At 43.8% G+C, this 18,697-nt stretch overlaps 1 protein-coding gene across 1 annotated transcript; it reads right to left on the bottom strand.

Annotated features, from left to right (window-relative positions):
• Positions 1–17: 17 nt before the first annotated feature.
• Positions 18–18,634, bottom strand: LOC132318914 (phosphatidylserine decarboxylase proenzyme, mitochondrial-like). The gene is made up of 4 exons (XM_059827909.1): positions 18,585–18,634; positions 14,990–15,084; positions 9,591–9,766; positions 18–69 (listed from the first exon to the last, which is right to left on the bottom strand). The coding sequence occupies exons 1-4, from the start codon at positions 18,632–18,634 to the stop codon at positions 55–57; spliced, it is 336 nt and encodes a 111-aa protein (XP_059683892.1). The 3' UTR covers positions 18–54.
• Between the last annotated feature and the right edge of the window lie 63 nt (positions 18,635–18,697).

Genomic DNA, 18,697 nt, shown 5'->3' on the forward strand with positions numbered 1-18,697 from the left:
TTCTCCCGCTGGTTTGTCTCTGGATTCCCCCTCTGTTTCCCACTTGAATCTCTGCTACGAGGGTTGCAGCTATTGCAAACAAACAGGCATTGTGTCATATTTCAACATCCCACTACAAAGCCGACTCTGCACAAGATAAAAACGAGCTGTCCGTATAAGCAGTCCTTGCTTCTCGCTAGTCAGGGTGGCCATTGAAACTCAACTCTCCAAAAAACACCCTGCAGTCTCAGGCTGCTGGGCAGCGATGCACTCCAGTCAGATGAGCAGCCAGCTGGCCTTGCACAGCTAACCCCAGAGCCAGCCCGAATCCGAGGCTGGGAGGAGGAGTGGGGTGGAGAAGAGGAGGAGATAATTCCCAGCTTCAATTCTGCAGTGCAGCTGCTGCTGCTAAAAGAGCTCGGGACTGCTGGGCACTAAAAATCCTTTCCTTCTCTTAATGTCCAGCTTGCAAAGAAGAAAAGAGAAAGGAAAGGAATGTCTTTCTATTTTACAATCTTTGCCAGACACCAACATCCATCTCCTGAAGTCTCTTTCCACCTCAAAAGACTCACATAGGGAGCAGGTAAAGGATATTCTTCTAAAAATACCCAGATACATAATGAAATAAGCCAGTTTTAGGGCCAGCTTGTGGTTGGGGTGTCAAAGAAGTGTTAACATGTCTATCATGTGACTCTCGGTACTATGACAGTTTTTATGTCCAGTAGAACTAAAATACGAAACTTGAGTACAGAAAGCTGTTTCGGTTTTGTTTTTTAAAGACAAAAAGCTGCAGTATTTCTATCTGAGCATTCTGAATATACATAGAGGGAAATTTCCCTCTTTGACCCTGCAGACCACATCTCCAACGTACATTTTCTGCATCTCCTGTTGACTGGATTTGGATTGGACCCCTGGTTCAGAAAGCAGAAGTCAGCTAGCCACATCTCTCACCTCAAGATTAAGCCAAATACCCAGAACAGTTTAGGGGCTAACTCTCTAGTGGCTGTCCATTTCATTTACATTTTCTGTTGAAGTCTGGGTTTTAAAAAAAAAAAAAATCTAAAAAATTTCCTTGTTTCCAAAGCTCTCTAAGCACCATGAAAGCTGTATGCCTAACAGAGGAGATCAGAAAGAGCACTGGTGCTCTGATGTGAGGGAAAGGGTTGTATTGTATTAGGGATAAGGCAGAAGTGGGAGGGCCAGCAGGAAAACCTAGCATTAACTAGCTAATGGCATCCCACTCAGGCCTTGAAAAGAAAGTAGTCTAGCAAGAATTGTGCATTTTGATTGGCCTTCAACTCTAAATATTACAGATATTCCCTAGAAACACCTCTAGATTCCCTGCATTAGAGTATTTTTTTCAGGAAGAAAACTGCTATATGGTATTCTATATCTCAGGAAGTTCCAAGACCTGCGTGTATGTTGTTGTTTGAGCTGAACTTTAACTGCATATTTTAAAAAAATCCAGTTAATTGAGAGAAGGTAAACTTAAGATCAACTGAAAGCACGCAAAACATACTCCTTCCTCTCTGAGCCCTGTGCCAACTTCTTTTGTTTTCCTATTTAAAATATCGTTCAGTCTTTCTCTGGCTGGCACAAGAAACTCCCACACAACAAAAATGAAGCCATCTGTATAGTAAAGTGATGAAAGTAGTTACCCAAATCCCATCAAACTTCAAAGAAAAGCAACGAAGAGCACAGGGGAGCTATTTCTCTTGATTTGCCACGAACATTAGAAATTACCACTATTAAATACTAAATTTTAAATAGAAACAAGTGAAATTGACAATATCATTTCAAAAGGCACTTCATCAGACCAAAATGAAAATCATTTTCACACTGAACACACATCTTCACAAAACTGCGGAGAGTTCATTCGTTCGTTCGGCACCGGCAAAGCCAGGCAGGAGCAGGCAGAGCACCCCAACCCGCAGCACCTGGCCGTGCCCAGCTCCCGCAGGCCAGGCTGGCACCCTGCTCCCCGGTCTAAGGTCTAATCTCCTCCTTTCAGGACCTTCACCTATGCATGACTTTGCAGAAAGACAACAGAGCAAACAGAAGCCTTATCTACATTTTCTTCAGCACTCTTCCCTTAAGGGAAGTAAACCCACAAGCTCTTTCAGTAGAAATTCAACCTTATCCCCCAAAACATTTTCAAGAAATTTTTATATTCTAGATTGAACAAGCCTGATTCTATGAAAGCATGGAACAAGTTAAAGAGCACACCCGCTCCCTAAAAACAAAAGGACATTGAAATGTTCGACAGCCCAATGCAGCGGGAACTACCACCCTTCAGTTCAAAACAAAAAACATGGTGCAAGCGAAATTCCTCTCCAGGAACGGAGAAATATTGGTCTTAGAAGCTTTTTTCTTCCACTTCTTAAAAACACTGAGTTCAGATGAGTAAGACCACCTGCGTTTCTCTTAAGTTCTGTTCTACTGACCTCATTACGTTCACCAAGATGCAAATACCCGAGTCCTGCTTAAACGCTGACATATATGGCAAGTTGCCATCCCTGTTGCGGCTGCCCCAGAAGCAATCTACAGTTCCTACAGTGTAAGAAGACTGAAATGAAAAATCCACCCTGAGCTTACCTACTTTCTGTGGGGAAAGGAACAAGAACTGGTGATCAACCAGCCCGTGACAGAGGAACTCATATAATGGCATCTCAATAGTGGGACTCATCGTGATACAGGCAGTGCCACAAAGCCTGTGTTATTAGCTTAGACAAGAATCTTACGATTGTTGGTTTGTAGGAGGTTGGACATCAGCACCAAACTCCCCCTCCGCCCCTGTCTGAACTCACCCAGAATCCATGTTAGGTAAATAAAAGCAGCAGTTATCAGCAGGTATAAATCCCTAGAGAATTATTATCTAATAGAGAACTGCTAATCTGCCAGCTATGCAACACCATTCTGCTCTGTCAGCTCAAACAAGCATCAAATCTGGTGACCCCATTTAACTACTTGTCTTTTCACTATTACCTCAAGCCCTTCCCTCAAGTTTTAAAAAACAACACAGCAAGGCATTTGCAAGAAAGACTAAGATGCAACTGAGCTTCAAACCTGCAGTCTCAGTTTTAAATCATAAGCATGAATCATTAGGGTTGGAATGTGCTAGTCTGAGTGCTCAAAGCCCTCTGGTCACACTTTCTACATTTGGTAACAGTACTACCATTTAAAAAATGCACCGTATGCTTCCAAATGCTGTATTCTATTTAAGTGCCAGCAAAAATAAGGTCTTGCTATCAGGGGAAGAGGTACTCAGTGACCGTTTGTTAAAGGCTCCATTCCTTTCCCAGCAGTATCTGTTTAATTTCAGACTGCTCCCACCCAACCTTCTCCGGAGCCAGCCCAGCAAAAGAAACACTGGATGCTCCACACCCAGACAGGAACTCCTGGACTCGAGAGCAGAAGACGGCTGCTCTCATGCTGCTGGGGAGCCTGAGTGCAGAGTTAGCCTCTGCCAAGGCCACATGATTTTTGAGTAGCACTCGGGCGGGAGGAGTTGGCCAACTTCACCGCTTTCCCCAGATTTACTGGTACTGGCTAGTGAAATGTACCATGCTACTACACTTTATCCACCCTTAATTTCTAAAATTCTTTACTGTTCATATCAAGAAGGCTTTCTGTATTTTTTCTTAATTTATTAAAGAAAAAAAACTTTTGATAATTTTAATTTAATTTTACATTGCTGTTTTAGTTGCATTCTATAAAGAAAAGAAGAAAAAGTGGTATTTTAAGCTAGCCATAAAAGGTTGGGTGTTTTTTTAAACTTAAACCCGAATTCTGTGCAAAAAGCCCGTTATATAGTCTCAAAGAGCTCTTCCGTGAAGCAAGGAAAAAAGTTTTATTTACTTTGGCAAAGTGACATGAGAACTGACGACACCTTAAATACGCTGAATTATTTTACTCTCTTGTAGTTACATTTTGCATTGCACGTTTAAAAAAAAGCACATATATTTTAGCTTAAGATACCTGTAAAGCCACCTCTCTGTTCTGTAAGGAGCCTCTAACGGGGGCAAGCACATATATTTTAGCTTAAGATACCTGTAAAGCCACCTCTCTGTTCTGTAAGGAGCCTCTAACGGGGGCACAAACCCCCTCGCATCTTCCCAACAAAGCAGAACCCTGCGGAAGCTGAGCAAAGCTGCCGGCGGCTCCTCCGGCCCCGCCTGCCGCGGAGGAAGGTACCGCGGGGACTCTGATCTCCCACGACGCTGGTCCCAGAGGCTGATTGTTTAAATCTGCTACGAGGTTACTCATCAGGGAGTCGAGACTCTGGAACACCCCTCCCGGGACTCCCAGCAAGCCGGAGACCAGCGACTCATTGCCCGCGGTGGCCAGACCGCGCGCTCCCGCCCCCCAAGCCCAGAAGCCCTGACCTCATGCCGGTCCGCAGCGCCGGCGGCCGGGCGCGGTCTCCTCCTGCCCGGCTTTTTGCCTTCCCCGCCCCGCCCTTTTAAAGCGGTTTTCAGGCACGTGAACAAAGCGGCGGACCGCAGAGCCCACCAGCGCGCCGCCGGCCGCGGCTCTCCCGCCCCCGGACCCCCGCGGCGCTCCGCGCCGCCGTGCCCGGCCCAGCGGGGGGCTGTGCCCGGCCCAGCGGGGGGCTCCGTCCGGCCCGGCCAGGCTCCGCGGGCCCCTTCTCGGGGGGGCTCCACCCGCACCCCCTCCCCGGCAGGCCCCCACCTACCTCCCGGCGGTCGCGGCACGGCCCGCCCGGGCAGGGGACAGCGCCGGCCCCGCAGCCGCCCCGCGCTCCCGCCCGCTCCCCGCCGCTGGCGATGCCGGCGCCGGCCGGTCCTCGCCTTAAGGAAGCGGCGCAGGGCAGGCGGCCCTCCCCCGCCTCGCCTCCCAGCCACTGGCGCTCCAAAGCGGCTGCCTTCCCGCAGGGCCCCGGCCCCCTTCGGAGGAGGAGCCAGGGCGGGAGGCACGAAAAGGAAGAGAAACCGGAGGGGACCGGAACACGGCGACAACGCTGTCCCGCCCGGCCGCGGCCCGGCAGCACCCCGGGGCGGGGCGGGGCGGGGGTCCGCAGCCCGGCGGGCTGGGCCTCGGGCGCTCCGCGGGAGAAGGGGCCTGCCCAGGGAGGCCCCCAGGCGCTGCCCGGCGGGGTGCCGGACGCCCCCGGCGAGCGAGGAGGCCCCTGATCGCCGCTCCGGTTCCCAAGGAGCCAGCGGCCGAGGCGACAGGGAAGGCGACCGCGGCAGGGAACAGCGCGCTGTGTGCGGCCCCGCTTCCCCGGAGGCTGGGTGGTGTCTCGGTGCGTTAACGCGAGCCGACACAGGCGTTCTCGGCCAAAGCAAGAAAGTCCACTGCAGCCTCATCGAGTGCTCCTGAAACGCTCAGACAGATTGCTCCGTAATCCCAGCAAGATGCTCAGGAAGTTGTACGAGATAGAACAGACTCACACAGGCAAAAAGCCATCTCACCGGTCAGATTACAAAAATACTGATTTTACTCGGTTCAGTTTTCCAGGGCAGCTGAGAAAAACATTTACACCATCACACCCTTCACACATTTGGATGCTGTTGAAATGTCACCCCTCTTAACATTTCCTGACCATCTCTGTCACGTGCATCGGGCCACTCTAGAAGAAATTTTTTTTGTAATTGCATGTTTGCTCAAATAAAACTCTAAACATCAGAACGTGGCAGCAAGAATGAAGAGTAAGAGACCAACCAGCTGGAGATTATAGTTCATTCTTCCAAAGCTGGATTAGAAAAAAAAATAAATCAGAGATTTTTCCATTATTAGCTCTTTCCTGAACTTGATACACACCTCCTTCCATAGCACTAAATGTGTCTCCTCTGGGCCAAGAAAAGCACCTTGTGTCTTGTACTGCCAAAATAGCATCCAGTATCCTCTGTTACACAAACACGAGGGGGTTTTAGTATCAATAGGAAAGACTGCGTTGTTCTTACCTCTGAAAATCAAGATCTTAAACCTGTATTCAAGCACTTCCTCACTGATTTAAGTTGTTTTTAAAAACTGTGGCCCATCCGACCAGGACAGAACTGTGTATTAACCTGTCACCTGTATTATCAGATGTCACTACAGCTCACTTCCCTTAAAGGTTCACTGTGTTTTTCCTGGTACACGTCACTCCAACAAACACTGCTTTTTGCTTACACGAAACAGAACAAACTATGGAAGCAAAGGACAGCTACAAGAAGTTCCTCTCCCTGGAGAAAAACTCTTGTTCATCTGGTCACTCTGTTCATCCAAACTCACTCTCTGGCCAAGGTTTCCCTGAGTAATCCTTTGATCCTATGTCAACACTGCCCCGGTGCCCAGGTGAGAAGAGGCAAAATGCCTCTGGTTAGCATATGAATGGCATGCTATGCATGCAGATCCCAGCCAGGAAACGTTCTGTGACAGCAAGGATTTAAAACGATAAGCTTCCATCCATCTGATAAATATCTACCTGTCTGCCTCCAAGCCCTCTGCTTTACCTCATCTAATTAAATGAAAGCTGATCCTCACTGGTATTCACAGCAGGAGACACACTAAGGCGTTAATCGGCTCAAGCTATTAGCTACATAATGTCTCTTAAGAAAATTACAGGAAGAAAAGGCCTATGCTAAAGAAACAATAGTTTCATCTTTCCCTGTGGAAAAACTTAAGGGACACTTGATTTAAACCAGATTCTTTTTTTCCCCCCAATCTTTTACAAAGTTTGAGCAAAACAGAAACATACAGGAGTATACTCTTTTTTAATTCCATCAAAACCTATGCATACTTCTATGATGATACCAGTATGTACCTCTGCAACAGGGAGAGATTCCCTGCTTGCATAACATGATAATGATTACCTATTTCGTATCTTCTGCTCAGAAGCAAGGAAACCTGCCTCACACACAGAGCTGTCAGGTGGAAGATGGTGCTTGTTCTCACATGAACACGGGGTTGGTACTGTGGAATCAGAACTTGCAGGCTCGGCACTGAGGGCATGTGCAGCCGTTTCTTGTGCTGTATTACTCTTTCAAAGCCCATTCAATCGCACTTGGTCTCTTTTCACCTACGCAAAGGCCTATTCTGCTCTAAAAACAAGACGACACCCCTTTTTTTCCACACTCCTAAATGTGCTTCCAGTGATGCAAAAAACCAGAATAATGGAAAATGATAGGTCAGCAAAAAAGACACTCCACTTTCCAATAAAAAGGAACAATGCAGCTCTTATTTTTCTTGAATCCTTCATTGTTTGGAAATTTTCTTGCAACGTCTGAACACAGTTTCTCTTCTTCCTCATAACCATCAAGCTTCCTTTCCCTCCCACAGAAGCATTCAACAGAACTTAAGCATATCAGGAAGGACTAGGAAACTTTGCTAGTGTCTCCTACTAGTATCTGCTGCATTTGGAGCCCTGCTTATCTTTGCAATTCTGTGTGTGACTCCCCACTGCAGAAAACAAATCCTTTAGAGCTGTTACATCAAAAGCAATACTCTTAGCTTCACCAAATAATAACCATCAGATAATAACAAACCAGCATATCGGTATAATGAAAGAAAGCAAATTTAAGAAGGGAATTACCCAATTTCATACCTAAAAGTATGAACAATAACAAAAGACCATTTGTTTTCAATTATCAAAACTGAACTGACACGGCCTTTTTAAAGAAACACTCCATGGACACTTACCAGTTCTTTTTTAATCAGCACATAAAACCTGTTTGAAATAAGCTTCAGCAGGAAAAGAATATACAGAAGACAGATTTACAGTCAAATTTCTCAGGAGCTATCACAGCCTGAGCCATGAGCATCTACACTGTCCGGATCATACCCGATCTGGGTCACTAGTAAAAATGAATTTAGGGATTCCAGCCTAGACCCCCACAGGCATGTGGCCAAACCACTCACAAACTGGCAGCGTGCTCAGGAATGCAAAGAAAGGGGATGCTAAAGGTCATACTGAAGCATCTCCTACACAGTCCTACAACCCGAGAGTTTTTAACTCCTTGCCTTCAGAAATGGCACTGAAGCAGACACTCACCTGGCTGTTGGAAGAATACCACATATACTTTAAACTGTCTAACATGGAGTTGTACAATATATTTAATATTCCAAAGGAGATACAGCTGTTACAGGACATTACAAAACGTTTCTTGCTTCAATGCTGCAATGGGTATTTGACCTATGAATCTGATATACATATTGCAATTCCACATTAATTTCTAAACTACTTGGAATCCAGAAGGAAAAGGCAAAAATCCCTCAGGATCAGCAAGAGCTGTTACAGACCTAGATGTTACCTACGAAAAAAGGTCTTGCTATATATTCACAAAGAAAACAGGCAGATTTTTATTAACTAGGTATTAACACTGTCTCAGCTTTCTTGTAAAGTATAAGGCATGAAGGCATAGAGGAAGTAAGCGAAGTGTCAGAAGTTGCACAGATTGAGCAGCTAGTGAGAAGGTAAACCCTACAACTACTGCACAAGCTGTACCCAAAGCTAGAACTACTAGGACAAAAAAACCCCTCAGCACTGAATGCTTTTTGAATTTTATAATATGTAATTTTAGTCTCGCCTATTTTGATTTCTGTATTTAATTCAGTAAATAGCATAATGTGCTTAAGTTGCTACCTTGCAATGCAAGGTGAGGAAAATGAGAAAATGCATTGCACTAAGCAGAGCCACAGCTCCATCAGTTCCTGCAGATGCATGCCTTATGCTCTCTCAGGAGCACAGCTGGATAGTAGGTTGAAGATGAGTCTGCATCGTGCCTTGGCAGTGATGAAGGCCAACAGCATAGAGGAGCAGAACCCAAGGGAGGGTCATTCCCTTTTACTTTGTGCATGTTAGACCACATTTGGAATACTGCGTCCAGTTTTCTTAGGATCAAGAAAGATGTTGATAGACTTGAGCATGTCCAGTGAAGGGCCAGCAGCATGGTCAAAGGGTTGTAGCACATGATCCATGAGGATGGGCTGAGGGTACTGGGCTTGTTTAGCCTGGAGAAGACTTAGGAGGGACTTAACAACAGCCTCCCAACATCCAAGAAGAGGTTACTGAGCCGATGGAACCAGGCTCTTTACTGGGGGATTTGGAGAGACAACAGCCATAAATTGCAACAGGGAAGGTTCTAACTGGATATACGGAAAATAGTTTTCACTACGAGGATAATTAAGCATTAGAACAGGCTGCCCAGAGACTCTGTTGAATCTCTGTTCTTGGAAATTTTTAAGACCCAAGTGGACAAAGCCCTGAGTAACCCGGTCTGAATTCAGTGTTGGCCCTGCTTTAAGCAGGAGGTTGGACTACATGACTTCCGGCTGAATGATTTAACGCCTACCAAACATCTTTTTATTCAAAATACATAATATAATCACTTGATTAACTATCCCCTCTACCTCCTATTTGACAAGTATTTAAAAAAAATAAAGTGTCAGCCATACTAAAAGATGGAGGAGACGCCAGCAATTCCTAATGTATCATTATGTTGACTTCAGCCAAAATTATAGTTACTTAAGCGACAGAAACTTTTGTTCCACAATTCGTCAAAAATGCATCAGCAGTAGAGGACAAATGAAACATTCCCTTGGTGGAATGAAAGCAATGGAGCTTTGCATCAAACGTGGCAGAAGCAAAATTGCCCCAAGTTTCTTACCTCCCACTCACTTGCAAGCTTCACAGGCACCTCTATGCCCCTCTTCTCCAGCTGTTCCAACTTGTAATCCTCGTATTTTCTGTATCCTGCATATCCCCCACCTGTAGCTACCAGAACATGGAAGGGGCGCAGGCGGAAGACCTGTCCTACTGGAGCAGTATGAAGCTTCTTCCTGTCTGCAACAGAAAAACCCAGACTTCAGGAAAGAGAACAATTACACAGTAAAGAAAAAGCTATGATGTACAGCAAGGGATGTCAGCTTAGGTGATGAAATTGTGATCAGAAATCTACGATACAGAAGGTATGTATAGATTCTCCTAAGTACTCCAGTTATTGCAGCTTACCAAGTTACTGAAACTCAGCTGACGAACACTAACTGGTCATCTGTGTTTTTAACCTCATCCCCCTCCCCACCGCCCCACAGCCTTCCAACATTCTTCCCCCAAAAATATATAAAATGAGCTGCCTGAAAGCACTATCATACTTTCCAGCTATGAGATCTTCTATGTTGTTACTCTACAGAATAATCAGTTGCTGGGGAACAATCTGTAGTACTGTGAAGCTTCATGCTTCTCAGTCATTACAGCTTTCATTATAGTTAGGGAATCCCCAAATTGTACAGCTAACTGTAAGAGGGAAGGAAATGATGACCTGCTTTATTGTAGGTTTGGTAAACAGGATAATAGGCACATTTCTGCTGTAATACAGGTCACCACACGGAAAAAAACCTGACATCTAGTATTACATCTATTTCTTACTGAGAACTACCAAGCTTCTCCTGCATAACACAAGCCTTGCATGTCACCTGTGAGATACAAGTACACTGCGCTGCCACTAAGCAGCAGGACAGCCACACAGGGCAATCACAGGGGTGGGAAGTATTTCCCTTGCAAAATCTTCAAAGAAAACAAATATGTTCAGGCATAATGGGCTAAGTAAGTATTAGTCTGGGCTGCTTCTATCTGTCACTCTGAAGGTTCTCAGCAGTAAGTGTAAGTCACTACCTGACAGAGAAAATGCCCAAAGGAATTAATTCTTGGACACTGATTGGTGTTATTTCCACAACAATCATTAACATGGATGAGCTGGAATCAAAAACAATGGACTATATCTTGTTCCATCAATGTCAGGCTTAGGGTTTGACTATGAAAGGATGCATTAACAACCAAAGGAATTCAGTAAACACCAAATCTATTTCTAGGCACACACAGAGACAACGCATAATGGCTTAGCAATCTGGGAAGCTTTAGTTCTAAGTAGTAGAGTGATTAGAAGCATTCAGCTATTCTTCATCCGTGATGCTGTGAAAAAATACCCAATAAAAGTAATTCTTGCTCACATTTTGTTTTACAAAAATAATATTTTTGCTCATTTCTTTCCTACATGTGTGATTTAAAACATTGTTCAAATTTTGTATCTTAAAATGCATCATAATATGAAAACAGTTTTATTCTTACTGGAAAAAAAACCCCAACAAACAAACAAGGCAGCCACTACAGTTACAGTTAAGATTCTAGAAAATATTCTACCGTAAAGAACAACGCTCAATAAAGGACAGGGATCATTTAGAACAGCTAAATATTTATTTATAATGTATTTTATTTATTTTGAGTTTACAAAGCCTCTACAACCTTTCAACTTCACATCACTATTTCAATAGAAGCATCTGCGCAGAGACCAACAATACTTGTTAGCCCTAAAGCCTTTAACTCCCTTCCCACCACATCTTTGGTTCTAAGTTAGCAAAGCTGCTCAGGTATTTCACCAGAGCTTAGCAAATTCCCAAACGAAATCCCCTCAGTGGGAACAGCTCTTTCTGGTTTGTACCCAGGGAGAGGCTGTTTCACTTCAAGAGCCTCTATTGATTACACCGATGTGAACGTTTCTCTTCCTGTGCTAGAGACCAAACCATTTGATGTTCCACAAGCCACAGCAAACACAATTTAATTTGTTGATAAATGATTTGAAGAGTTGACTTTTCCCCATCTCCAGCATTAATGCAACAGCACTTCTCTAACTGGTATCCAAAACGCGGTCATTGGCAAAGACACCCAACACGCCGTTGTTAAGCTTTTTTTGCCCTGACAAAATAAAATTCCACACCTTTTAGACGTGAATGAAATCCACACAACAAATGTACAAATTCCAAAACAAAGCGATAAGTTACTGATTCTGGCAACAATAGCATGCTCAGGCAGTTGGTGCTGTTTAGAGATTTCAGCTGAACATCATGTTCTCTAATGATACTAACACTACTGCAGCTTTCTGGCAAGCAGCATGAGAACATGAGGAAAGCTCATGTCTTGACACGAGCCAGCAGAAATAAGTCCAGGACAAGAGGAAAAAGGCATAGGACTTTTAACATACTGTAACATACTTCTGGATGCTTTGAACCCTAGATCTGAGCTCCTCACAGCTAAGGCTAACCTGTTTCAGGTTTCTCTTAAACACTGAGTGTGTTCAGCAAATGAGAATAAAAAGAAAGTAACCGTTTCCTTCTCTGGAATGGATGAAAAAGACTCATTCCCTCAGAAACATTAAAAAAACGCAGGATGAGAAAGCAAACTGCATAACCAAAGCCATGATCTTGCAATCAGATGCAATGATACAAATACTGCTTTATTACTCTGACCAAATTAAGAATTTCTCCTAGGAAAGGATACAAACGCTTAGAGGAAGCCGTTATAAGGGGCAGAGATAAAACTAAAGAGTTATCTTCTCTTCTAATGATATCATTTGCAAGTCATCTAGATTTAAATCCAAACCAGAATCTGAAATTTCAATGGATTAGAAAATGGCTGGCTAAAAAGTTAATTTGTTCAAAACTCAAAGCTAATTTCAAATGACCTTTTCTTCCATGTGATCAACAATTTTGCATTACGTGTCTCAGCTTCCTAGATTTTTTTTTCTGTAAGGATAACTTGTATTTCTAGACAACGAAGAGCTGCTGTTTCTATTAATCTGTGTAAGCATGTTTTTCAATAATGAAATATCCATATATGACATGCTAGACAAAGGATTTGGACAGGCAAGTTAACCCAAAGAAATGATTATAGAAAATAGGATCAACACCTCAGCTGGCAAGGAAACAAAAATTGAAAACTGTATGCAGTTGTTATACTAATATATGACCACATATGTGCTACAAGTTTACAAACAAATAGTTATTAAAAACAAGAAATAGCATTTGATCTTCACAGCATTAACCAGCTAGAGTAACTTCAAGTGCATCATTTTAATCAGTTCTTAAACATTTCATGTAAACCTACTTCGATTTCCTGATTTATTACAGTTACAAGTATAGATTGAAATATAAAAGGATAATTATACCTTTTCTTTCTTACAGGCCTGTTAAACTGCTGAAGTCTGAATTCCTCAGACTTCTCACGGTGAATAGCTGATAAGAGTTGCACTACAAAGCAGGTAATACAGTTCAACAGTTTTCAACAAACTCCCAGCTGGTATGTGCTGTTACTTTCTTATTATCCATTATATATTAAGCTTGATGTTGCCGTTCTCAGTCAGTCACTTCATGTCTAGCATTATTTCACTGGCTTTCATGTTGACAACAGCTATAATTTTAGCTGTCAGGCTCGTTATTCATAGCTATGCTATTACAGAGATTCTCTCAGCCAACATCCATGCAGACTCTTTCACATCACCTTCACGACATCGTCCAGCAAAATAAAGATACAAGCATGCCTGGCCTGCTACTTCGCTGTGCTGTCCTGCTAGGAACACTCTAGAGCAACAGAACACTTAAAAAATTTCGCAGGACATGCAAAACTATTAAACTGATGTAAAAAAGTTTCAAATTTCGAAATGAAGGAGAATGATACAACGTAGGTGTGGGAAATACACGAACTATTGGCTCAGCAAGTTCATTAAAGTGGGGGGGGTTTAATATAAAAACACTGTCCTAACATCAATCTCTCTGCTAAATTGTAGCATGTCTTTACAAAAGTTATTTTTCAACTGTAGCCTCCTCAGAAAACTAAGTAACGTGCAGAAGTTAATTAAGAAAAATAAACCTATGTTTAATGGGTTTTAATTTGCTATACAGAGTTCATCTTCACTGGAAAAATTTTAGATGTTTGGAGAAGTTTAAAAGCTACATGTAAAGAGATTCCATTATATATGCTCTTCCCCAGAGTCCTTCTTCCTCTAGCACCCATTATTAGTATCACAGTCTATCTGATTAAATTTGCTTTACAAAATATTCTACTTCCTTCAGTTGTTGAGAGTAGGGAGTACAGGGAAACATGAAATCCCTCATTTTGCATACAGCTGACCTGAAGCCAAGAAAGTGACACTGTTGTTAAATGACTAGTTCCTGGTTTATGGCATGTTGTTAAGTTGTCCAGAAATGCTCACAGGGGAAAAACTTGATTCATTAGTATGCTGAGATGGATGTGATATGAGAAAGGTGCATTTGTATTGTGTTTACATACAATAAGGCACGTACGAAGGATGCAGAGCTGCCCAGCTATTGTAACGTTTAAACATACTAATTAAATAGCAACCTTGTCAAAAAACATATATTGCCAAGGAAGGTGGAAACAGATCCTAATAGAAATTTCCCTGGGGGGGGCGGGGGGGGGAGGGAAGAGAGAGAAAATAGAATCATAGCAGCCATTCACTTTATTAACCTAGCTCCTTTTCTGCTGGCCCTGTTACACAGGTTTCTTCAGAAGTGATAATCCCAGTGAAAAGGATGATTGTCGAAGTATGAAAGAAGCTTAAAAAAAGGCTAATACCCTTAAGGGGGTACATTAAAAGAGACCATTAGGGCAGCAGATGTCACAATGACAAAGCAAGCCAGTTACTTTCTGATAAAAACACAGAGGTATAGCAGAGTGTGAGAGTGAACAAAAATAATGAGGAAAAACCCCAGAAAATAAACATAGCATCTAAACCGCTCTCCAGATTTGTGTCTCTGCAAGGCTCCTATAAAATCATTGTGGAACAGATGGCACTTCTAAAAGGACAGAGAAGAAGCTTTCAACCATGGCTAGGGAAGCTACTTGTCTAAAATGCTCCTCTTTTTAAAGGAAATTATTTCTGGGCTTTTTTTTTTTTAATTTTTTATTGCTACAACATTTGATATCCAAGTATTCCAAAATAGCTGACAAACAATGAATAACACCTCATAAGGAATTTTATGAAATAGGTAAATACACTTCTTTTACTCTCTGGAAAACAAGACACCAAAGGAGTGAAGCATAATTTGCAAGCTTGTTTCCACCGAAATGCCATTAATTGAATAGGTCTCTGATGCTGGACTCCCATTTCTGCTTTAATCTCAGGAACTTCATATTCACCAATATGTGACTGTAATTTGCTTAACTTTGAGTAACCCTGAATTTAAAAACACTGGGTACATACAAGCCTTCACTTACCACTGAAAAATGTCCTAGAAGGTGGCTGCTTCCACAGGACTCCAGTTCTAACACGCAGGTTCTCATGTATAAGGAAGTTCCACCCAGTCAGCAAACTGCAAATACAACAAATGAGAAACAGTTTAATAATGCAAATGTAAGCAGTTCAATGTACTGATAATCTTATAATCAGAAACTGAATAACATAGGAGGAAAAGCCTCCTGAAAGTATCATAAAATTTTCACCGAGCCTGTTCCCTCTGGCCTATTTCTTCCCCAAAAAAACCAAAACTAAAAATCCAGCTGCTGACAATCCAACTGCTCCTGCAGATATTTATTTAATGTTGCATCTATTTTATCTTTTCTTTTTCTTACCAAATATTGACATAATGTTCCTCTTCAGCTTAATTCTATTGTAACAGTGATATTCCTCTGAGTATTGTATGTGCCGAAATTGGCAATAGCCCTCTTCAAGCAACTAGTTATGTTGTCATGATGTATCATATCTTGGCCTGTTTGGAGTTCTAAAATGTTTGTGATTGTGAATACAATCTGAGTCTTTTTAAAAAAGCAAGCTAATATCATCTATTTCCATCTTGTTTTATGCACTGCCCTGGCGTACATGTTTAGTGATCTATTTGTTACTTTTTTTTTTTTTTTTTAAATAGGCGATTCTAGAACTGATGAGGGTTACTACTCTCTAAATCTGCTTCCAGTTTAACATAGACCAATTTGATCCAACAGCATGCAAACAACTCCTTTAAGGTCAATAAATTCCTTGTATTTTGCTGGGGAAAACAAAAATGTTTAAAACAGGATTTCTCTACTTACAGGGAACATATATAGCACAAGCTTCATTATCTTCTGTAACAACACAGCTAACATGTATTTACTTCCATCCAAAGAAAATGTTTATAATCGGCAAAGCTGAATTCAGACATGCTGATCAAACCAAATTCTGCTTGCAAATGTAATGGTAAATTTTGTAATGAACCTCCTACAACAGCAGCTACCCCAAAAGACACTAACGAATTGGGTTCATGTACCTCCTTCCTCACCATGCTGGCGGGGAGGAGGAGTACGTAGAATAGTTACGGTTTCTGTGAAGAAGTAATGTCATTTATTAGACCAACTGATACAGCTGGAAAAGTAAAACGGCTGCCAGGCACAGAAGCTCTTCTTTAGAATTTGTCTTACCACTCTGTACACTGGTGAACTGTAATGCGAGCGGTTCTGCCACTCTGAAAACACATGAAATAGACTTATAACTGGCCAAAGCAGGGAAAAGGTTCAAACAGGATTTTTCATATGTTTAATATATGATATTTCACTTCATGTTTCTAATAAATCTGAAAAGGATCCATCCAATTGTACGAGAACTACCCCTGTTCAAAGTCTGTAGATAAGCACGTTTAGACAAGTACTTGAGGATGGCAACACCCACTCTGCTGTTAGAGGGTGACAGGCCCCAGCCGGGGCAGGAGAGAGGCAGTGTTCTCACACCAGCAGGCTCAGTCCCTCAGGAAGAACCAGGTCTGGCAGGTCTTTGTGCAACCCACTCATTTCCCGGCATGTCTTCATTTGGCCCTCTGACCTTTCATCTGCTCTTCATCAGATACACACTGAGTACAGAATTACTTCATGAGCTTACAAGCTACTGCATCATTTAGGATGATTCAATTCCAGGAAGTGATTATTAAGAATTTTAAGAATTAATTTCAGGTGTCTACTGAGTTACATATAGACGTTATCTCTTTAGAAAAGGAGTCTACAAATAGCAGATTTCTTGTCTAGAAATCACATAATGATACTAGTAGACACTCGCTAACAATATTTTAATGTTAGTCAAGGACAAATAGCTGTAGTTTTCACTTATCCCCACAACACGGTGTCAGTAATATTTCACTCTGCCCTTCCGCTTCATGGTCTTTACTAAAACCACTGTATGAACCCAAATGTGACAGGACAGTCCCTCCCCAAAACATAGATTCCTGTAACCAGGTGCTAAACATGCCACGCTGCTGCATCATCTCCCAGGATATTATTTTCCTTAGCAAGACAGAAAAAGCATCCCACACTGCTGCAGAACCCGTATGTTTTACATAGCAACATGATGTAATTTTATAATGAACAACGAGGTCAGGTGATCCGCTTGGGTCATACACCAGACCTACACTAATCTGCGGTATTACAAGGCCTGCTTTACAACATATTAAAACACCTGGGATAAAAGGAGTACTTGCCCATCAGCAAGCTGGGAGTCTGTGGGCTACTTCTAAGGGGTCGAAAAACTAAGAACTAATCCAGTTAGCATTAGACTTAAAGTTATCAGAAAAGTTTTAGAACCCTAAAAAGTTAGGGGGAAAAAATATTAAAACTTAGTTACAGCCTAAAGCACTAGTATTCTCAAGACATACATTAGTCTTGATACAGAATGACCTAAGAATAAAAAATGCACAGCCAGAACAAAACTAGCTGCGCTGGCGTCACAGGAGCATCCAGGAGCTGTTCATGTTGCCAAGGCAGCACAGGGCATACCGGGATTGGTACTTCAGCAGACAGATCATCACGGAGGAAGGACGCAACAATTAACTGCAGACCCTAAGCTCTTAACAAAATTGGTTCTGGTGTCCAACATGGGAAAACCAGCCTCCTCCTTACTCTGAAATCTCTCTAAAAATAGGTAGAGATGGCGAGACTAAATAGTTTACTGTCAGCCTCACCTTCCCTGCTCCCGAGAGCCTGACCTTGAGGGGTACAAGTATGCAGGAGAGCGTTGGCCTCCTGCCTCTGCCACCCGACTGGAGGCTGTTGGAGCGGGAACTGCCGGGACCCCATGTTAACTGCAGCCCCTCGGCGACTTCGGCTGTCGCGGGGCGAGGGACAACGCGCCCCTGCCAGGCACCGAGGCCGGACGGTAACAGCGTGCCCTGGGCACGGGGGGCTTTCTCCAGGGTTTGAGAGAGCAGGCGAAGTAAGGGGATTGCGTGTTCTGCCTAAGAACACAGGATTGTGTCCTACAAACAGTGTTCTTAACACCGTTTCGTTGCTGTGACAAGCACAAGCTTCAAGAGACTATCCCCTGTAAACGACTGCCGGGTTCCCGCGCGGTGCTTCTCCTCACAGCTCCTGCCCCGCGTTACGTAACCTCGGGGGCAGCAGCCGCCCCATCTAACAATTCCTCCTGAGCGCTTAGACACTGACAGCCATGGCTATGAAACTGAGTTAAAATTATACAAGGCCGCACGCTTTTCTTTCTTAAAAAACAATGTAAAACCTTCATCTTGCTTTCCAGCTCGGAGGAGGCGGACAAGACTCCTTGCACATGCCCAGGGGACAGGGCCGAGGCACCAGACACAACCGCTTTTCACCCCGCCGGGGAAACGTCAGCCAACGAGGCAGCCGGAGAGGAGGGGGCGGCTGCGGCCCCCGGCCGGGGGGAGGCCGGGCCACCGCCCGGCTCCTCCTCACGCCCCCCGCCCCGGGGTGCCGGCTGTCAGAGAGCAGCCGCCGCTTCGCCCCCAGCTCTGCCGAGGCCGGGCAGCCCCAGCCCCAGTCCCTTCGCCGCCGAGCGGCGGGGGGCAGCGCGGTGCCGCCCCGCCTGCCGTGCCCGTACCTGCTCCGCCGCAGCACAGCCACGCCGCCCCGCGCCACGGCCGCCGCCATCTTCCCGCGCCGCCGCCGCGTCCTCTGTTGCGTCCCGCGCGTGAGGGCGGGAGACGGGCGGGG

Source organism: Gavia stellata, chromosome 21, assembly GCF_030936135.1.
Source record: "Gavia stellata isolate bGavSte3 chromosome 21, bGavSte3.hap2, whole genome shotgun sequence".
Classification (NCBI taxonomy): Eukaryota; Metazoa; Chordata; class Aves; order Gaviiformes; family Gaviidae; genus Gavia; species Gavia stellata.

Bases quoted from the DNA above. Each gene is read 5' to 3' on its own strand.
- LOC132318914 (XM_059827909.1), bottom strand. From the start codon at position 18,634: ATGGCGGCGGCCGTGGCGCGGGGCGGCGTGGCTGTGCTGCGGCGGAGC. The intron at 15,085-18,584 runs GTACGGGCACGG...TTGTATTTGCAG, and splicing joins GCTGTGCTGCGGCGGAGCAG to TTTGCTGACTGGGTGGAACT. The intron at 9,767-14,989 runs GTAAGTGAAGGC...TTTCTGTTGCAG, and splicing joins TTCTAGGACATTTTTCAGTG to ACAGGAAGAAGCTTCATACT.